The sequence below is a fragment of the Heterodontus francisci genome, chromosome 13 (genome assembly GCF_036365525.1).
Source record: "Heterodontus francisci isolate sHetFra1 chromosome 13, sHetFra1.hap1, whole genome shotgun sequence".
Classification (NCBI taxonomy): Eukaryota; Metazoa; Chordata; class Chondrichthyes; order Heterodontiformes; family Heterodontidae; genus Heterodontus; species Heterodontus francisci.
The window spans coordinates 112,229,390-112,252,261 of NC_090383.1; the positions used below are offsets into that span (position 1 = coordinate 112,229,390).

The 22,872-nt window shown below is 47.0% G+C and overlaps 1 protein-coding gene across 1 annotated transcript in view; it reads left to right on the forward strand.

Moving 5' to 3' along the window:
- The window catches only part of LOC137376146 (5-hydroxytryptamine receptor 1D), a 48,175-nt gene extending 31,597 nt beyond the window's left edge, over positions 1–16,578 (forward strand). The window contains exon 3 of the mRNA XM_068044165.1: positions 12,739–16,578. Coding sequence (XP_067900266.1) covers positions 12,739–14,070 — 1,332 coding nt within the window. The 3' untranslated portion in view covers positions 14,071–16,578. The remainder of the gene's footprint in view (positions 1–12,738) is intronic.
- The last annotated feature ends 6,294 nt before the right edge of the window (positions 16,579–22,872 follow it).

Here is a 22,872-nt window from a genome sequence, read left to right on the forward strand (position 1 = left end):
CACTACAAAAGTGAATGATTACACAAAACACATCATATCGTGTATTCCCAAAACGCTCCACTTGTGCCTTCAAATTAGATTGGTCTCTCAGTGCAAGTTTAATTACAATACAGGTCTGTTTCAGTACACAGGTTTACAATACAGGGTCGGTGTGTGTATATACGTGATTCCAGTATGGTACTGTGTGTGTGTATACATGATTTCAGTGTGTGTCTGTGTGTGTGTACTTGATTCCAGTATGGGTCCGTGTGTGTGTATACATGATTCCAGTATGGTACTGTGTGGTATACATGATTTCAGTGTGTGTCTGTGTGTGTATACATGATTCCAGTATGGTACTGTGTGGTATACATGATTTCAGTGTGTGTCTGTGTGTGTATACATGATTCCAGTATGGTACTGTGTGGTATACATGATTTCAGTGTGTGTCTGTGTGTGTATACATGATTCCAGTATGGTACTGTGTGTGTGTACATGATTCCAATATGGGTCTGTGTGTGTGTGTACATGATTCCAGTATGGGTGTGTGTGTGTGTGTGTACATGATTCCAGTTTGGGTCTGTATGTGTGTATACTTGATTCCAGTATGGCTCTGTGTGTGTGTCTATATATGATTCCAGTGTGGGTCTGTGTGTGTACACATGATTCCCATGTGGGTCTGTGTGTGTGTGTACATGATTCCAGTTTGGGTCTGTGTGTGTGTACATGATTCTAGTTTGGGTCTGTGTGTGTACATTATTCCAGTTTGGGTCTGCGTGTGTGTACATGATTCCAGTTTGGATCTGTGTGTGTGTACATGATTCCAGTTTGAGTCTGTGTGTGTATACACATGATTCCAGTTTGGGTCTGTGTGTGTGTACATGATTCCAGTATGGTAATGTGTGTGAATACATGATTTCAGTGTGTGTCAGTGTGTGTGTCAATGACTCCAGTATGGTACTGAGTGTGTATACATGATTTCAGTGTGTGTCTGTGTGTGTGTACTTGATTCCAGTATGGGTCCGTGTGTGTGTATACATGATTCCAGTATGGGTCTGTGTGTGTGGGTATACATGATTCCAGTATGGTACTGTGTGTGAATACATGATTTCAGTGTGTGTCTGTGTGTGTGTACATGATTCCAGTATGGTACTGTGTGTGTATACATGATTTCAGTGTGTGTCTGTGTGTGTGTACTTGATTCCAGTATGGGTCTGTGTGTGTGTATACATGATTCCAGTGTGGGTCTGTGTATTTGCACATGATTTCAGTGTGTGTCTGTGTGTGTATACGTGATTCCAGTATGGTACTGTGTGTGTGTGTATACATGATTCCAGTATGGTACTGTGTGTGTGTACATGATTCCAGTATGGGTCTGTGTGTGTGTATACATGAATCCAGTTTGGGTCTGTATGTGTGTATACTTGATTCCAGTATGGGTCTGTGTGTGTACACATGATTCCCGTGTGGGTCTGTGTGTGTCTATATATGATTCCAGTGTGGGTCTGTGTGTGTGTACATGATTCCAGTTTGGGTCTGTGTGTGTGTACATGATTCTAGTTTGGGTCTGTGTGTGTGTACATGATTCCAGTTTGGGTCTGTGTGTGTGTACATGATTCTAGTTTGGGTCTGTGTGTGTACATGATTCCAGTTTGGGTCTGCGTGTGTGTACATGATTCCAGTTTGGATCTATGTGTGTGTACATGATTCCAGTTTGGGTCTGTGTGTGTGTACACATGATTCCAGTTTGGGTCTGTGTGTGTGTACATGATTCCAGTATGGTAATGTGTGTGAATACATGATTTCAGTGTGTGTCAGTGTGTGTGTCAATGACTCCAGTATGGTACTGAGTGTGTATACATGATTTCAGTGTGTGTCTGTGTGTGTGTACTTGATTCCAGTATGGGTCCGTGTGTGTGTATACATGATTCCAGTATGGTACTGTGTGTGTGTATACATGATTCCAGTGTGTTACTGTGTGGTATACATGATTTCAGTGTGTGTCTGTGTGTGTATACATGATTCCAGTATGGTACTGTGTGTGTGTATATGATTCCAGTATGGGTCTGTGTGTGTGTGTACATGATTCCAGTATGGGTCAGTATGTGTGTCTATATATGATTCCAGTGTGGGTCTGTGTGTGTGTACATGATTCCGGTTTGGGTCTGTGTGTGTACACATGATTCCCATGTGGGTCTGTGTGTGTCTATATATGATTCCAGTGTGGGTCTGTGTGTGTGTGTACATGATTCCAGTTTGGGTCTGTGTGTGTGTACATGATTCCAGTTTGGGTCTGTGTGTGTGTACATGATTCTAGTTTGGGTCTGTGTGTGTACATGATTCCAGTTTGGGTCTGCGTGTGTGTACATGATTCCAGTTTGGATCTGTGTGTGTGTACATGATTCCAGTTTGGGTCTGTGTGTGTGTACACATGATTCCAGTTTGGGTCTGTGTGTGTGTACATGATTCCAGTATGGTAATGTGTGTGAATACATGATTTCAGTGTGTGTCAGTGTGTGTGTCAATGATTCCAGTATGGTACTGAGTGTGTATACATGATTTCAGTGTGTGTCTGTGTGTGTGTACTTGATTCCAGTTTGGATCTGTGTGTGTGTACATGATTCCAGTTTGGGTCCGTGTGTGTGTATACATGATTCCAGTATGGGTCTGTGTGTGTGGGTATAAATGATTCCAGTATGGTACTGTGTGTGAATACATGATTTCAGTGTGTGTCTGTGTGTGTGTACATGATTCCAGTATGGTACTGTGTGTGTATACATGAATTCAGTGTGTGTCTGTGTGTGTGTACTTGATTCCAGTATGGGTCCGTGTGTGTGTATACATGATTCCAGTGTGGGTCTGTGTATTTGCACATGATTTCAGTGTGTGTCTGTGTGTGTATACGTGATTCCAGTATGGTACTGTGTGTGTGTATAGATGATTCCAGTATGGGTCTGTGTGTGTGTATACATGAATCCAGTTTGGGTCTGTATGTGTGTATACTTGATTCCAGTATGGGTCTGTGTGTGTACACATGATTCCCGTGTGGGTCTGTGTGTGTCTATATATGATTCCAGTGTGGGTCTATGTGTGTGTACATGATTCCAGTTTGGGTCTGTGTGTGTGTACATGATTCTAGTTTGGGTCTGTGTGTGTGTACATGATTCTAGTTTGGGTCTGTGTGTGTACATGATTCCAGTTTGGGTCTGTGTGTGTGTACATGATTCCAGTATGGGTCTGTGTGTGTGTACACATGATCCAGTGTGGGTCTGTGTGTTTGCACATGATTCCAGTTTGGGTCTGTGTGTGTGTACATGATTTCAGTTTGGGTCTGTGTGTGTGTACATGATTCTAGTTTGGGTCTGTGTGTGTACATGATTCCAGTTTGGATCTGTGTGTGTACACATGATTCCCGTGTGGGTCTGTGTGTATCTATATATGATTCCAGTGTGGGTCTGTGTGTGTGTGTACATGATTCCAGTTTGGGTCTCTGTGTGTACACATGATTCCAGTATGGGGTCTGTGTGTGTGTACATGATTTCAGTTTGGGTCTGTGTGTGTGTACATGATTCCAGTTTGGGTCTGTGTGTATGTGCATGTTTCTAGTTTGGGTCTGTGTGTGTACATTATTCCATTTTCGGTCTGTGTGTGTGTACATGATTCCAGTTTGGGTCTGTGTGTATGTTCATGTTTCTAGTTTGGGTCTGTGTGTGTACATTATTCCATTTTGGGTGTGTGTGTGTGTACATGATTCCAGTTTGGATCTGTGTGTGCGTACATGATTCCAGTATGGGGTCTGTGTGTGTGTGTACACATGATCCAGTGTGGGTCTGTGTGTGTGTACATGATTCGAGTTTGGGTCTGTGTGTGTGTGTACACATGATCCAGTGTGGGTGTGTGTGTGTGTGTACATGATTCCAATGTGGGTCTGTGTGTGTACACATGATTCCAGTATGGGGTCTGTGTGTGTGTACATGATTCCAGTTTGGGTCTGTGTGCGTGTACATGATTCCAGTCTGGGTTTGTGTGTGTGTACATGATTCCAGTATGGGGTCTGTGTGTGTACACATGATCCAGTGTGGGTCTGTGTGTGTGTACATGATTCCACTTTGGGTCTGTGTGTGTGTACATGATTCAGGTTTGGGTCTGTGTGTGTGTACATGATTCCAGTTTGGGTCTGTGTGTGTGTACATGATTCCAGTTTGGATCTGTGTGTGTGTACATGATTCCAGTTTGGGTCTGTGTGTGTGTACACATGATCCAGTGTGGGTCTGTGTGTTTGCACATGATTCCAGTTTGGGTCTGTGTTGTGTACATGAGTCCAGTGTGGGTCTGTGTGTGTTTATATGATTCCAGTCTGGGTCTCTGTGTGTGTGTACATGGTTCCAGTTTGGATCTGTGTGTGCGTACATGATTCCAGTATGGGGTCTGTGTGTGTGTGTGTACACATGATCCAGTGTGGGTCTGTGTGTGTGTACATGATTCGAGTTTGGGTCTGTGTGTGTGTGTACACATGATCCATGTGGGTCTGTGTGTGTACACATCATTCCAGTACGGGGTCTGTGTGTGCGTACATATGATTCCAGTGTGGGTCTGTGTGTGTGTGTGCACATGGTCCAGTGTGTGTCTGTTTTTGTTTACATGATTCCAGTTTGGGTCTGTGTGTGTGTACATGATTCCAGTATGGGGTCTGTGTGTGTGTGTACACATGATCCAGTATGGGTCTGTGTGTGTTTACATGATTCCAGTATGGGGTCTGTGTGTGTGTGTACACATGATCCAGTATGGGTCTGTGTGTGTTTACATGATTCCAGTTTGGGTCTGTGTGTGTGTATACATGATTCCAGTTTGGGTCTGTGTGTGTGTACACATGATCCAGTGTGGGTCTGTCTGTGTGTACATGATTCCAGTTTGGGTCTGAGTGTGTACATTATTCCAGTTTGGTTCTGTGTGTGTACATGATTCCAGTTTGGGTGTGTGTGTGTGTACATGATCCAGTGTGGGTCTGTGTGTGTGTACATGATTCCAGTTTGGGTCTGTGTGTGTGTGCAGGTTTCTAGTTTGGGTCTGTGTGTGTACATTATTCCATTTTGGGTCTGTGTGTGTGTACATGATTCCAGTTTGGATCTGTGTGTGCATACATGATTCCAGTATGGGGTCTGTGTGTGTGTGTGTACACATGATCCAGTGTGGGTCTGTGTGCGTGTACATGATTCGAGTTTGGGTCTGTGTGTGTGTGTACACATGATCCAGTGTGGGTCTGTGTGTTTGTGTACATGATTCCAATGTGGGTCTGTGTGTGTACACATGATTCCAGTACGGGGTCTGTGTGTGCGTACATGATTCCAGTTTGGGTCTGTGTGCGTGTACATGATTCCAGTCTGGGTTTGTGTGTGTGTACATGATTCCAGTATGCGGTCTGTGTGTGTACACATGATCCAGTGTGGGTCTGTGTGTGTGTACATGATTCCAGTTTGGGTCTGTGTGTGTGTACATGATTCCAGTTTGGATCTGTGTGTGTGTACATGATTCCAGTTTGGATCTGTGTGTGTGTACATGATTCCAGTGTGGGTCTGTGTGTGTTTATATGATTCCAGTCTGGGTCTCTGTGTATGTACATGATTCCAGTTTGGGTCTGTGTGTGTACATGATTCTAGTTTGGGTCTGTGTGTGTACATGATTCCAGTTTGGGTGTGTATGTGTGTACATGATTCCAGTTTGGGTCTGTGTGTGTATACATGATTCCAGTTTGGGTCTGTGTGTGTGTACACATGATTCTAGTGTGGGTCTGTGTGTGTGCACATGGTCCAGTGTTGGTCTGTGTGTGTGTACATGATTCCAGTTTGGGTCTGTGTGTGCGTACATGATTCCAGTATGGGGTCTGTGTTTGTGTACATGATTCCAGTTTGGGTCTGTGTGTGTGTACATGATTCCAGTCTGGGTTTGTGTGTGTGTACATGATTCCAGTATGCGGTCTGTGTGTGTACACATGATCCAGTGTGGGTCTGTGTGTGTGTACATGATTCCACTTTGGGTCTGTGTGTGTGTACATGATTCTAGTTTGGGTCTGTGTGTGTACATGATTCCAGTTTGGATCTGTGTGTGTGTACATGATTCCAGTTTGGATCTGTGTGTGTGTACATGATTCCAGTGTGGGTCTGTGTGTGTTTATATGATTCCAGTTTGGGTCTGTGTGTGTGTGTACACATGATCCAGTTTGGGTCTGTGTGTTTGTGTACATGATTCCAGTGTGGGTCTGTGTGTGTACACATCATTCCAGTACGGGGTCTGTGTGTGCGTACATGATTCCAGTTTGGGTCTGTGTGTGTTTACATGATTCCAGTTTGGGTCTGTGTGTGTGTACATGATTCCAGTATGGGGGTCTGTGTGTGTGTGTACACATGATCCAGTGTGGGTCTGTGTGTGTGTACATGATTCTGGTTTGGGTCTGTGTGTATTTACATGATTCCAGTTTGGGTCTGTGTGTGCGTACATGATTCCAGTTTGGGTCTGTGTGTGTGTTCATGAATCCAGTCTGGGTCTCTGTGTGTGTACATGATTCTAGTTTGGGTCTGTGTGTGTACATGGTTCCAGTTTGGGTCTATGTGTGTACATGATTCCAGTTTGGGTCTGTGTGTGTACATATGATCCATTGTGGGTCTGTGTATGTGTACATGATTCCAGTGTGGGTCTGTGTGTGTGTGTACATGATTCCGGTTTGGGTCTGTGTGTGTGTACACATGATCCATTGTGGGTCTGTGTGTGTACATGGTTCCAGTTTGGGTCTGTGTGTGTACATGATTCCAGTTTGGGTCTGTGTATGTGTACATGATTGCAGTGTGAGTCTGTGTGTGTGTACACATGATCCAGTGTGGGTCTGTGTATGTGTACATGATTCCAGTGTGGGTCTGTGTGTGTGTGTGTACATGGAGTGGGTTTTCAGCCCCAGCTGTGGCTGGGATTGGATACAGGTGGGAGCTAAAGATATCCCCGCTGGCCGGCATGCTGGTTCCCCGGCTCCATCCCGTCTCCGGGCCTTTTTTGTGGAGGTGGGATGGGATGACAGCAGGGATATTCCAGTTGGTCTCCGGGTTCCCGGAGGCAGTGGGGGACAGTATAGGGCAGCCTCCCTGCTTGCCTGGCTGCAGGAGCGCTACAGGCTACCCGGTGGTGGCCTGGCTGCAAGAACCTTTTTATAATTCAGGATTTAAAAAAATTGGAGAGAGGCACCTCCATCTTGAAGCACCCTCTCCCTTACTTACCTTCCATTACAGCCTGCTGCTGCTTTCAAGCTGGAAGCCCTCTGATTTGCCCTCCAGATTCTAGAGCCCACCCACCATCCTGAATTGGATGCCGAGCCCATCTCCAGGCCAATAAAGTGGGGCTCCCCCTGTGAAAGCTCCCCCGGAAAGAGTCCCAACTTCTGTTGCCCACCCCCAGAGAGAAAACCTGTCCATAAATCTAGATCTGCTTCTGAGTACAGGTTTACATTACGGGTCTGGATGACAGGCATTTCATGCTGGTTGCCTTAGACTGTGAAATGCCAATTTACAAGCATTTGTCAAACTGCAAACCTCCCTTACTAAACACCAATTCAACTCTAATGGGTTTATGGCCTTAAAGAGATAGTCCACTTTAAACACAGCTCCACATTAGCAACATTACATGATATAACCCTTCAGTCATAAAACATTGTATCGTGAGTAACACAGTAAGGGACGCTCTCCACTCTAAACTAACATACCTTAAAATAGGAGCATGTTGGGAGACGTCGGATAGTCAGCGCCCATTGTACCAAGGCTGGTACATGGCACACCACTGGGGGGTGGAGGGGGGCTACGTGGGGAGGGTGTTGGGGAGTTAGGGGGATTGGTCAGGTTCCTCCCATCAGGGGTGGGAGGAAAATTGCAAAGACAAATCTTAAAGAGAGCTGCCCACCAGTCACGCTAGTGTCACTCCTCACAGCTGGCTGGCAGAGGCCCAGGATAAGATTGGTTGCTCTTGTGGCCCCTGGCAGTGCTTGCCCCAGGAGTAATCAAGACTGAGAGGAGAAACAGAAATAGTTTCATAATGTGAACAGCTTTGTGGGGGGGGGAGATGGTGGTGCAGTGGTAATGTCACTGGACTAGTGATCCAGAGGCCTGGACTAATGCCCTGGGGACACAAGTTCAAATCCCACCTTGGCAGCTGGTGGAATTTAAATTTAGTTCACTAATAAAAATCTGGAGTTGAAAGCTAGTCTCTGTAATGGTGCCGTGAAACGATCGTCGATTGTTGCAACAACCCATCGGATTCACAAATGTCCTTTAGGGAAGGAAATCTGCCATCCTTACCTGGTCTGGCCTACATGTGACTCCAGACCCACTGAAATGGCAAGCCACTCAGTAGTTCAAGGGCAATTAGGGATGGGCAACAAATGCTGGCCTTGCCAGCGATGCCCACATCCCATGAAAGAATAAAAAATAATTCAGATCTATTCTGAATTGCCTATGCTTTGTCACAGAATCCTAAACTCAGCTACCTCTGTTGGCTTGCATGGTGAAGTCAGGTCCATGCAGAAATATCCTAGGATATTATTTTCTGGGCTTAAAGCTAATTCGGCTTAAATTAGTTGATCTCTAATGCTGAACCGAACCAACTTTAATAACTCGGGACTCACTACTCTGGGAGCATCTTGAGTTATGTCAGCGCTAAGGACATGTGGTGATGTTTTACGCATCGCCAATTTCCTTCGCTCCACCTTTGGCAGCTGTGCCTTCAGCTGCCCGGGCTCCAAGCTCTGTAATTCCCTCCCTACATCACCCCCCCCCCCCCCCCCCCACCCCCCTCTCCTCTTTTAAATCATTCTTTAAAACCTACCTAGGCTTTGGTCACCTGTCCCAATCAATTTTTGTCTGATAACATTCTGTGGAGTGCCTTGGGGATGCTTTTGCTATGTTGAAGGTGCTATCTGAATGCAAGTTGTTGTTAATAATCGAAGGCTAGCTCACAAGTCGTATATCATACAATATTGAAGTGCATTGGTGTTGTGCCTTTTTTCCTACAGTGTATTAGTTAATAAATAATCCTAAAATGTTTTTAGATGTTTGCTGTTCTGTTGCTGTGTCTGAATAATTGCTGTGTAGCAGATTATTCAATAAAATTTGAATTGCCTTGTTGCAAACAAGAACAGTGTGTGTTGGGAACTCATGCAGCTGCCCGCACTTATTTCCTGTCATGCTTTAACTTTATTTCCCCATTCAGAAGGCATGTGCGCAGTGCAGTGCCAGCCATCATTTTAATCAACAGAAGTCAGTGAAGCAATATTTTTCTCACTTAGACAGATACTACAACATGGAGTGCTTCATCACAAATGGTTGTTGAGGCAGAGACTGTTTAACCTCACTTAAAATTAAAATGGGTAAGTATTTGAAAAGCTGGGCTGTGAATGGTTAAGAGGTAATGAACTGACTGGATTGCTGTACAGAGAGCCAGCATGGACTTGATGGGCAGAATGGCCTCCTTCTGTGCCCTTATGACTCTGTAATGGCAAGGAAATGGAACTTGAGAGGGCGGCCTTGTGCTGTGATTTGATGAACGCAGTAGCATTCTGAAGTGAACTGTAATTAACTTTATTTCACCTGCCCCTTTTTTAGTTATATATTCGTCTTTCACTTCTTAATCATTTCTGCTTCCCAACCTTCTAATGGTTCATGCAGAGTATGGGCTGCACTCTGATACCTTGCCCTTGGAGGCCATTTTCCTTGTGTAAGCTTATGGAGGAGTGTGAGAGTAGATTATTTTCCTAGAGATGCTATGTCAGCCAAGCCTGGTAATTAGGTAGTGATCAGCAGTCCTGGGTCATCTCCCTTGCCTCTGCATCAGGGTATAGAGGCTGATTGAGATGGCCACAATTGCCAAGCTGGCACAGAATGATCTCATGATACAGAATCTCAGGTGGGAATTTTATGCCCTCCCGTGGCGGGTTTGGAAGCGGGGAAAGTATGTAATCAGGTGGAATGGTGGTGGTGGGGTTGGGGTTTCTGCCACCTCCCCACCACCGATGACATTAAGTCCAGGGTGGGAAGGCCTGTGAATGGCCTTCCCGCCCCACTACCAATTGAGGCCCTTAAATGGGCAATTAATGCCCAATTAAGGGCCTCATCCCATCGCCGTTGCAATTAGCTGAGCGGCAGGCCGTTCTGTTGCTGCACGGGGAGCATGGCAAGAAGAACTGTGCAGAGAACTTGCCAGCTCTGGGGAGGGGGTTCCTTGTTGAAAAGCACAGTGCCTGAACGAGGGACCTGGCATCAGGAAGGGGGGGCCCCTCTGAGAGCCGCTGCTCTGCCCTTGCTGCCGACCCCCTACACCCCCCTCCCTCCTGGCCCCCACCCTGCGAGACCTCTCCTGCCCTGACCTACCTGTGGCCTGGGTCCAGCGGCGATCCTGGGCCTCGGGTGGGTATTCCAATGGCAGCAGCAACCGTCTGCGCGGCAGCGTTGCTCAGTTAAAGAGCTGCTGGCCTCTGATTGGCCGGCAGCTCAGAGGGTGGGTCTTCCGTTGCTGAGGTCCTTGATCCCGGGAAAGACCCCCACTGTTCAGTTAAGTGCCTAATTAGCACTTGATTCGGCTGGCCTTCCACAGAAGAGGTGACACGGGGTTCCCGGTGGCGCTTTTGCCAGAGGTTGAGACCCCCGTCGCCTGGATAAAATGCCAACCTTAGAGTTTCTTTGTTAATGTCGCTCCATTGTCCTTTGACCTACCTGTTTGGTCACCTGTCCTAACATCTCCATACGTTGCTCTGCATCGTGTTGTCTGATTGTGCTCCTGTGAAGTGTCTTGGGACGTTTCACTAAAGGTTCTGTATAAATGCAAGTTGTTGTTGGTTAATGTCACATAAGGCGATGCACTCACAAAGTCATCAGGGAATCCCAAAAGAGGTTTTATTTTGCTGAGGCTGTGGAGATTAAGGCTTTAGAATGTGAAATCTAAAAGGAGCCTCAAGCCTTCAGGTCAGAAATTAACCTCATTGTATAAAGCTTGAGTTAGACCCTTTTTGGAGAACTGAGTTCAGTTCTGGGCAAAACTACTCAGGAAGGATATACTACTGGTCTTAGAGGGGGTGCAGCGCAGATGCACCAGAATGAGAGCCTGGGTTTAAATAATGAGGGTTGGTTGCATAGACTAGGCTTCAATTCCCTTGAGTGTAGCAAATTAAGGGATGTTCTCATCAAAGTGTTTCAGGATGGTTAAAGGATTTGTTGAGTTAATAGAAACTATCTCCTCTTGTACAGGAGTCTGGAACAAAGGGGTATAACCTTAAGATTAGAGCTGGGCAGTTTAGGGGTGATGTCAGGAAGTATTTCTTCACATGGAGGGTAGTGGAAATCTCGGGCTTTCTCCCCGAAAAAGCTGTTGAGGCTGGGGGTCAATTGAAAATTTCAAAGTTGAGACTGATAGATTATTGTTAGGCAGGGGATTAAGGGATAGGGGACTAAGGTGGGTAAATGGATCTAAGGTACAGATCAGCCAGGAAGTAATCTGGGTTCACTTCTCGAGGAATAGAATTGAAAACCAGAGAAGTTATGCTAAAGTTCTATAGAACCTTGGTTAGACCACATTTGGAATTGAACCATAGAAAAGTTAAAGCTCAGAAGGAGGCCATTCAGCCCATCGTGTCTGCGCTGGCTGAAAAAACTAACAGCCCAATCTAATCCCACCTTCCAGCACCTGGTCCATAGCCTTGCCGGTTACAGCACTTCAGCTGCATGTCCAGGTACCTTTTAAATGAGTTGAGGGTTTCTGCCTCCACCACCGATCCGGGCAGTGAATTCCAGACACCCACCACCCTCTGGGTGAAAAAGCTTTTCCTCATGTCCCCTCTAATCCTTCTACCAATCACCTTGGCACCAAATCTGTGTCCCCTGGTAATTGACCTCTCTGCTAGGGGAAACAGGTCCTTCCTGTCTACTCTATCTAGGCCCTTCATAATTTTGTACACCTCTGTTAAGTCACTCCTCAGCCTCCACTTCTAAGGAAAACAACCCGAGCCGATCCAATCTTTCCTCATAACTGCAACTTTCAGGCCCTGGCAACATTCTTGTAAATCTCCTCTGTACTCTCTCCAAAGCAATTATGTCCTTTCTGTAATGTGGTGACCAGAAATGTATAAAAAGATATAGAGACACTATATCTGGAGAAGGTACAAGAAAGACTTACAGGCTAATACCAGAAATGAGCGATTATAACCATCAGGAACATGCTACAAAAGAGAAGGCTGAGCAGTTACCTATTAAAGGTCTTAAAATTACAAAGGGGGTTTGGTAGGATAGACGTGAAAAATATGTTTCCATTTGTGGAGAGACCAAATCTCGGGACCATAACCATAAGATAGTCACAATAAGTCCAATAAGGAACTCAAGAGAAACTTCTTTACCCAGAGAGTGGTTAGAATGTGGGACTTGCTACCATATGGAGTGGCTGAGGTGAATAGGGTAGATGTATTCAAGGCGAAACTAGATAATTAAATGAGGGAGAAAGTACTAGAAGGATATGTTGATAGGATGAGGTGATTTAAGTTGGGAGGAGGCGTGTGCGGAGTACAAACACCTGTTGGGATGAGTGGCTGCAGATTCAATGTAATTCGAATTGAATGGAGGGACAGGTTGGGCCAAATGGTCTACTCCTGTTGCTATGTTGTTTGGAATGATAGGGACCTTTTCAAATTGTTTCTGTTTCCATTGCTCTTTATTATCCCTGTCTTTTTCTCTCTGTCTCCAGGACCTGTGCCTCTACGTGGGTTACACCTCCTCAGTTTACTGCACAGCCTCAGTGCTAACACTGGCCGCCATAGCCCTGGACCGCTACCATGCCATCATCGACTGCTTGCAATACAACTCGCAGAGCACCGTGCGGCGGACAGTTGCCACCGTGGTCTGGATCTGGCTGCAGTCCGCCATCAGCAGCTGCCCTCCGCTGCTGGGTTGGGGCCGTTTCGGCTACTCGCCGGCCACTTACAACTGCTCGGTGGAGTGGACCGACAGCCTAAGCTACACGGGCTTTGTGGCCGTCTTCTCCTTCCTGCTGCCTGCCTCCGTCATGATCTTCTGCTACGTCAGGATAGTGAAGGTGGCCCGAGGCCACGCCAAGAGAATCCACGACATCGAGAACCAGCTACAGCGCAACGTGGCGGCAGCAGGCCGGACCGCCGGGCCTGACCGGCCAACGTTTTCCGAGTTAATTTCCAGCGTTAACTCGCGCATCATCTCGGAGCATCGGTGCGAGGATGCTCGGGGCAGCAGCTGCGACCTAACGGATCACCATCACCACCACAACCACCACCACATGGGCCATAGTAAAAGGCCGGACATCTTCTCCAAATATAGCTCCCCGGGCCGCGAGCATCACGGGGCTTTCCGCCTCTTCATGGTGATCTTCGCTTTCTTCTGCTGCTGGGTGCCCTACGAGATTGTGGGGCTGGTCCAAGCCATTGAGACGGCCATAGGCGGCAAGCAGCCCTCCAGCGTCCCCCCCGGTGTGGTGACGGCGGTGCACTGGCTGGCCCTGCTCAACTCTGACATTAACCCCTTGCTGTACGCGCTGCTGAGCAAGAGGTTCCGCAAGGCGCTACGGCATTGGCAACAGAGGCTGGAGGCCAAGGTCAGGCTGGGCTCCCGACGGGAGGCGGGCGCCGTCTCTCTCTTCCACACTAAGCCACTGTTCAAGCAGAGGAGGACCAGCTCAAACACCACGGGAATAACCCAGCTCAGCCCCCGTGAGCCTCGGCTCCATGCCCGCTCGTGCTCCGTCTTCTCCATAAGCTCCTTCCCCCACAGTGTGCCAGACGAGCACTTAGACGACTTTCTGGCGGCTCAGATCTCCGGCCCGGCCTCCACTAACTCTTTGGTCTTTGTACCGCACGACAGGACATCTGACAACCAAAGAGACTCGAAGAGCGACGTTTTCCCTACTCAGTATTTAAAAGTCCCGCAACTTCCACCAGAGACTGACACCATGGTTTTGCCATCGCAAACGTTCAGTGAGAAACAGTCCTCGACATATGTATTTGGAAATATAATAGTTAAGGTTGAAAATGATGCAATTGACTTGTAGATACTTTACATTTTTCATATTGCTGCGTGTACTTGAACCTTGTTTGTCACTGCAGGAGTCTGCTGTCCTGTGGACTTGCCAAAGCAATGGGTCTTTTACATTGAGGGAGGTCAGGTATTGATTCACTGGTTGGATGGACATCACGTTCCAGTGCAAGGTGCAGTTTAACAGCCCATAATCATAGCACAGGTGCACACAACCACAAAAATATTTCACACAGGACCTTTGATCCCCAGTTGAGAGAGAGAGAGAAGGAGGCAGAACCAAGGAAGAGACATAACAATATATAAGATTGACAGACAGGAAAATGCCAGTTGGTCCATCAAGCCTGTCCGACACTCATGATGGCTGGAGCATCATGACTAGACACTTCCTACTAGACACCCCCCACCTCCAAACCCTCCACACAGTCTTGTAATCTCCTGAGCGAGGCAAACAAACAGGAATAAATACTTTGGAAAATTAATCTGGCATCCCATCAGTCTTTTTGAATTTGGTTACGATCTCAAGAGGTGAAAGGCCAAGTGTGCAAACCGCCTTTTGCAAACAAATTCACATTAAGTCTGTGCTGATTACAATGCTTTTGAAATGATGGTGCAAAACCTCACAGTTGCCAACAGTCCCACACGGTTTGGCGTCCTCTGCGCTGGACAGATACACAGAGCACGTGAGCATTGACATGGTGTCATTTTACACTTAACACCTTCTGCATATTAACTGGATGTTGGCTGCTCGTCTCGCAGAGTTTCTGCGATGATGTGACCTCGCAAACCTAGTTCCAAAAAAAAAACCATCCCTTCAATCAAGCTGATTTTAATATGGACTAGTCTTTTAAAAAATAATATTTTATTTAATGGGCTAAAAATGAATGCAAATTTATGATATGGTTGGAGGTATGAGGTCAAAGAACAAAAGTGGAGACCAGCTCTACATTTCAGTTCCATCGGATACAGATGGGCTGAGACAAAGGCCAAAATGTTGACTCAGTCACTTACACAGAGTTTAAATCGGGCCCAAAGAGTTATGTGCACTCTAAATCAGTCAGTCTTGTTGTTTATAAGATTCCTTCATGAGCTGGTAAATTAGTGTCCTTTGAATAAAATAAGTTATTCAAGTCTCGAGACGACTGTTCAGAACATGCAATATAACAGCTAACGTTTATGGGTACAGGCTTGAGGGGCTGAATGGCCTACTCCTGTTCCTATGTACAAACACAAATGGCTGAACTCTAATGAGCTAATTAATTAATTAGATGACATTCTTCTGCTATTGTAATGGAAGTGTTAACTTGATTATTTTAAATAGGTTAACGTCTGCTAAATTAATGGACAAAGCAAACTTCATCCAGCTAACACCAGCTCTACCTCTGCACCTGGACCCCACCACTGCCTCTGTGCTCTCGGACTGTTTTGTCTGACATGCGGTCTTGGATTAACATTTCCTGCAGCTAAACGTTGGCAAGACTGGAATCATCGTCAACACGATCAGACTGTTCACAATTTCATTGTCCTCAAGCTGAGCTTCCAACCCCATATCTTTTCTGTCACAGAGACTACCCTACCTCCAGCACCATTACATTACCTACCTCTTACCTCAGTCCATCTGCAGTTGAAATCCTCATTCACACCATAGTCACCTCCAGACTCAGTTACTCCCATGCTGTCTTGGCTGGCCTCCCATTCTGCACTGTCCATAAACGTCAGCTCATTCAAAGCTCTGCTTTTAGTGTACTAGCTCGTACTAAGTCACACTTACCCATGAGAAACATCCTTGCCTACCTACATTATGTCTGGTCTCCCAACACCACAAATGTAACACTCTTATCCTTCTGTTTAAGTGCCTCCACTGCTTTGCCCTTTCCTATTTCTCTAACCATCACCACCCCACCAACACAGCCCCAACCCATGATGTAACAATCTCCAAACTCTCTGCTTTTCTGATTCTGGCCTCTTTTACACCACCCATCATTGGCCATGCCTTCAGCAGCCTGGGTCACAGTCTGGAATACCCTCCCTAAACTCCTTACCTTCAATAAGACCCTCCTTAAAAGGCATGTCAATGAGCGGTCACTTTTGGTCACCCTCCCCAATGTTTCCTCCATGACTCAGTTGTCCATTTTGATCCTTACACCCTTGAGACATCTTTTCTACATTAAAGGCTCTATTACTATTGGTATTCTTAAATATTATACAAACCGTAGTTTTATTTAAAGGGACTAATATCTTCTGCCTAAGTGTGAACTTCAGTCGAATGCTTCAAGTTTTTTGCTGCCGTCCAGAAACCGATTCCTGAAACACTGAAAGGTTAAAACTTGCAACACGTAGAATAACAATGAACATCTCTTCAAACGTTCTTTTTCTGCAAATAGCCTGTGGGTCATTGCCGGTTGGGTCGCTAGGTGACAGGCTTGTGAAATGAAACAAAATGGGTACAGACAAATCCTTGTCAATAAGTACTCCCGACAGCACAAACAGTCTGCTCAGAGGAACTCACTGTGCCTTTCCTGTTACGAGAGACCATAAGAACTTTAGTTGATTGTGGTTCAATTGATAATAAAATTGCTTCAAAAACGATTCAGATGGTCCCAATGAGTCTTCACTAATGTGGTAGGCTGGCTGTTGATATATAATGCATCAACTGTTCTAAAGGTCAACTAAGCTCCTGTTCTGATTTCGGACAAGGAGAACTAATCCCTGCATTGAAAAACATAAGAACATCTGAAATAGGAGCAAGAGTAGGCCATACAGCCCCTCGAGCCTGCTCCACCATCCAGTAAAATCATGGTTGAATTTCTACATCAACGCCACCTTCCTGCTCCCCCTTGTCCATATCCCTGATTCCCTTACTGCCTAGATGTCTATTGATAACAGTCTTATGTGTGACTTTAAAGAATAAAGCTTGTTGCACTAAGGGGAACAGCCTGCCCATTTGGTTGTTGAATAGGCAGACCTCTTCTACTTGATTTACTTTGTGATGATTTAACAAGAGGTTCCTGTAGGAATTCGCCCTTGTGTTACACTTGCAAAACAACTACTTCAGCCATTTCCAGTCATCTTTTCAAGTTTCCAAATCCTCCATTATTCCCAAATGAGAGAAGTGGCAGAGAGCTGCAGGGTTTTCTGCCCTCGTAATGACTTTAATCTCTGATTTTCAATCTCTTGATGGTACAGAGCAGATCAGAAATGTACACTGTGCAGAAATTACAAGCGTAAACTCATGCCGGTCCAGTCTGTTGATTTACTCAGATTTTCAGAAGGCATTTGACAAGGTTTCACGTGATTCTTTTCTTTAAAAAATGAAGTTCATAAAATTAATGGAAAATGAACACCAGGAATGCCAAACATTCCTTGTTGATGTTGTTAATGTTTTCTTTTCTTTCTTTCTTTTGGGCCTCCTTATCTCGAGAGACAATGGATACGCGCCTGGAGGTGGTCAGTGGTTTGTGAAGCAGCGCCTGGAGTGGCTATAAAGGCCAATTCTGGAGTGACAGGCTCTTCCACAGGTGCTGCAGAGAAATTTGTTTGTTGGGGCTGTTGCACAGTTGGCTCTCCCCTTGCGCCTCTGTCTTTTTTCCTGCCAACTACTAAGTCTCTTCGACTCGCCACAATTTAGCCCTGTCTTTATGGCTGCCCGCCAGCTCTGGCGAATGCTGGCAACTGACTCCCACGACTTGTGATCAATGTCACACGATTTCATGTCGCGTTTGCAGACGTCTTTATAACGGAGACATGGACGGCCGGTGGGTCTGATACCAGTGGCAAGCTCGCTGTACAATGTGTCTTTGGGGATCCTGCCATCTTCCATGCGGCTCACATGGCCAAGCCATCTCAAGCGCCGCTGACTCAGTAGTGTGTATAAGCTGGGGATGTTGGCCGCTTCAAGGACTTCTGTGTTGGAGATATAGTCCTGCCACCTGATGCCAAGTATTCTCCGAAGGCAGCGAAGATGGAATGAATTGAGACGTCGCTCTTGGCTGGCATACGTTGTCCAGGCCTCGCTGCCGTAGAGCAAGGTACTGAGGACACAGGCCTGATACACTCGGACTTTTGTGTTCCGTGTCAGTGCGCCATTTTCCCACACTCTCTTGGCCAGTCTGAACATAGCAGTGGAAGCCTTACCCATGCGCTTGTTGATTTCTGCATCTAGAGACAGGTTACTGGTGATAGTTGAGCCTAGGTAGGTGAACTCTTGAACCACTTCCAGAGCGTGGTCGCCAATATTGATGGATGGAGCATTTCTGACATCCTGCCCCATGATGTTCGTTTTCTTGAGGCTGATGGTTAGGCCAAATTCATTGCAGGCAGACGCAAACCTGTCGATGAGACTCTGCAGGCATTCTTCAGTGTGAGATGTTAAAGCAGCATCGTCAGCAAAGAGGAGTTCTCTGATGAGGACTTTCCGTACTTTGGACTTCGCTCTTAGACGGGCAAGGTTGAACAACCTGCCCCCTGATCTTGTGTGGAGGAAAATTCCTTCTTCAGAGGATTTGAACGCATGTGAAAGCAGCAGGGAGAAGAAAATCCCAAAAAGTGTGGGTGCGAGAACACAGCCCTGTTTCACACCACTCAGGATAGGAAAGGGCTCTGATGAGGAGCCACCATGTTGAATTGTGCCTTTCATATTGTCATGGAATGAGGTGCTGTCCGATCCTGCTGTCTTCACAGTCCAGAGTGTCTGCAGCCACGGCATGCGGTAAGTCCATTGAGGTGAAGAAGGAGCTGCGGGACCCGAGAGAAGTCCTGTGAAAAGGTGCCCCGAACACCCAAAACATCCACGAACGGCCCCCCCGGCCGCAACTTCAAAGCGCCCGCGGGAGATGGCTCGGAGAGCATCTGCAGCGCACTGTCGGCAATGCTGCATGCCTTTATTTAAACCACTGCAAAAAAAAAACCCTTAACAAATGTAATCACCTCTAAGTCTGCCAAATGATGCTTCACCTCCCGAAGGACGTGGATGAGCTTTCCGGACGTCGATGGTGGGCACTGAGGAAATGGCTTATTACCTGCACCAGATTCCACCCCCCCTCCCCCCCCCTTTACCCCCCTTCCACCCCCCCCCACCCCCGTCCCCTTCCCTGCTCCACCCTCTCAGCTCACCCCCTCACAACCCCGTCCCAGCCCGCCCCCCCCTCGCACCATCTTCACCCCGCACCCCCTTCCCCTGCACCCCCCCCACCCCCCTCCCTCTACCCCTCCCCCTTGCATCCCCTCCTCCCACCGGCACCATCCTACACCTGTGTAGGGGCCCCAACAACCCCACTGCCTTGTGGGCGTCTCGGGAGAGACCAAGGCTAAGGGAGTAAACCCTAACAGAAAATCCGGAGCGGAACCCCGTAGGCGGTCATGTGTCACCTTTGGCATGTTTCCGGCAGTTCCTGCAGCCATACTGGTGCCAAACGTCGTGTCCTGCACTCCTTTGGACCCCACCAGAAAGGCCGAGAGGGGGGGTTTTGACGACTGGGCAACTCTCAACCTCCATAAATTTGCCCAGGCATGCGCCATGGAGAGGTCACTCCATAGTTGCCTCACAGCGACTGAAACAACACGGAAGGCAGCAGTTACGGGTTATAAGTCCAGATAAATTGGCGTAGAAACTGGGCGCCACGGGTTGCCTTTGTCGGTGGGAGAGGTCATTGCACCTCACTGGACAGCTACCGCCCGCCTCAAACCGGGCAGCCCCCGGTCAATAAGGTTCTGTCCCGCCACAGTCTGCCTGCTTCAATGGGTGCTTGGAGCTCAGGGTCATTGCCCGAAAGGTGGACTGATACACCGCACCAAACAACATGAAAAAAGGAAAGAAGGTACCAGCCCTTCGCTTTGCAAGCTGGAACGTCAGAACTATGTGTCCTGGCCTGTCGGAAGACCTTACACAAATCAACGATTCTCGGAAGACCGCCATCATTAACAACGAGCTCAGTAGACTCAATGTGGACATTGCAGCACTTCAGGAGACTCGCCTCCCCGCGAGTGGCTCTCTAGCAGAGCAAGACTACACCTTCTTCTGGCAGGGCAGGGATCCTGAAGAACCAAGACAGCATGGAGTGGGCTTCGCCATCAGAAACTCCTTGCTCAGCATGATAGAGCCTCCCTCAAATGGCTCGGAACGCATACTGTCCATCCGACTGCTCACCACCTCTGGTCCAGTACACCTACTCAGCATCTATGCTCCAACACTCTGTTCCGCACCTGAAGCTAAAGACCAGTTCTATGAACAACTCCATAACATCATTAGCAGCATCCCCAACACCGAACACCTATTCCTGCTGGGGGACTTTAATGCCAGGGTTGGGGCCGACCATGACTCATGGCCCTCCTGCCTTGGGCGCTATGGCGTTGGAAGGATGAATGAGAACGGGCAGAGACTGCTTGAGTTGTGTACCTATCATAACCTCTGCATCACCAACTCGTTCTTTCACACTAAACCCTGTCACCAGGTTTCATGGAGGCACCCAAGATCACGTCGTTGGCACCAGCTAGACCTCATTGTCACAAGGCGAGCCGCCTTAAACAGTGTTCAAATCACACGCAGCTTCCACAGTGCGGACTGCGACACCGACCACTCCCTGGTGTGCAGCAAGGTTAGACTCAGACCAAAGAAGTTGCATCATTCCAAGCAGAAGGGCCACCCGCGCATCAACACGAGCAGAATTTCTCACCCACAGCTGTTACAAAAATTTCTAAATTCACTTGTAACAGCCCTTCAAAACACTCCCACAGGGGATGCTGAGACCAAGTGGGCCCACATCAGAGACGCCATCTATGAGTCAGCTTTGACCACCTACGGCAAAAGTGTGAAGAGAAATGCAGACTGGTTTCAATCTCATAATGAAGAGCTGGAACCTGTCATAGCCGCTAAGCGCATTGCACTTTTGAACTACAAGAAAGCCCCCAGCGATTTAACATCCGCAGCACTTAAAGCAGCCAGAAGTACTGCACAAAGAACAGCTAGGCGTTGCGCAAACGACTACTGGCAACACCTATGCAGTCATATTCAGCTGGCCTCAGACACCGGAAACATCAGAGGAATGTATGATGGCATGAAGAGAGCTCTTGGGCCAACCATCAAGAAGATCACCCCCCTCAAATCTAAATCGGGGGACATAATCACTGACCAACGCAAACAGATGGACCGCTGGGTTGAGCACTACCTAGAACTGTACTCCAGGGAGAATGCTGTCACTGAGACTGCCCTCAATGCAGCCCAGCCTCTACCAGTCATGGATGAGCTGGACATACAGCCAACCAAATCGGAACTCAGTGATGCCATTGATTCCCTAGCCAGCGGAAAAGCCCCTGGGAAGGACAGCATTACCCCTGAAATAATCAAGAGTGCCAAGCCTGCTATACTCTCAGCACTACATGAACTGCTTTGCCTGTGCTGGGACGAGGGAGCAGTACCCCAGGACATGCGCGATGCCAACATCATCACCCTCTATAAAAACAAAGGTGACCGCGGTGACTGCAACAACTACCGTGGAATCTCCCTGCTCAGCATAGTGGGGAAAGTCTTTGCTCGAGTCGCTCTGAACAGGCTCCAGAAGCTGGCCGAGCGCGTCTACCCTGAGGCACAGTGTGGCTTTCGTGCAGAGAGATCGACTATTGACATGCTGTTCTCCCTTCGTCAGATACAGGAGAAATGCCGTGAACAACAGATGCCCCTCTACATTGCTTTCATTGATCTCACCAAAGCCTTTGACCTCGTCAGCAGACGTGGTCTCTTCAGACTACTAGAAAAGATCGGATGTCCACCAAAGCTACTAAGTATCATCACCTCATTCCATGACAATTAATGTTTAAGAGGTGGAAAATATGTATTCCATGTTCTCACTCTTAATTCGCCCACCTGTATTTGGTGGGGAATCATAGAAGTGACATCAGGAGGAATTGCTCTGCATCCCAATTATCCTTCCCCCATCCTCCCAGGTTATGCTGGATTATTGGTGTAAATGACAAGGAAATCCAACTTTAATGGCTCTTACCAATGGCATAGAGGTGGCCAGATTTGAAGGGTGTGGGTTGTAGCGTTGAATTAATATCCAGGAGAGCTGGTTGGAACCTTTCTCTGGTTATCGCTCTCAGGAGATTGAGTGGTTTGGGCAACATCAGAGATAGGGTAAATTGTGCAGTCTCTGAAGTGAATGGTTTGCTGGGCTTTTCTCATTTTGTTATGGTGTAACATGTTGGAGTACCATTAAATTGCTCTGCATTGGCCAACAAGAAATGCACTTAACGGGGCTGCTTTTCAAAATATGTGCTGGGTTAATACAAATTAATATATAACCACAAAAATCCAGGAGTTGCACATCGACCTGAAACGTTAACTCTGCTTCTCTCTCTCTCCACAGATGCTGCCAGACCTGCTGAGTATTTATTTCCAGCATTTTCTTGCTTTTACTTCAGATTTCCAGCATCCGCGGTATTTTGCACTTCTATCAAGATTAAGTCATTGCCATTCTCAGTGCAGGTTTAAGTTGCTGCTTGTCATTGTCACCCTGCCACTCTTTCATGCTCCCCTCCTCCCTTTTAACTGGGTTTTATATAAGTGTCATATTTTGACAGTGTGAGTCACTAGTTACTGCTAATTATAACACTTATTTAAATAGTCAGTGTGAGAAACAAGCCTCACAGTAACTGTACTTTTGAACGGTCTACAGCCTCACTGATTGGGCTGTTTCAACCCACTGGTCTGAATAAAGCACATTTAAAAATCACAGGTCCTGTCTTACATTCTACAGCAACAAAAATAGCACATTGACCCAAATAGAATCTAACTCTTCAATTCCAGTTGGCTGTGATTGGTTGC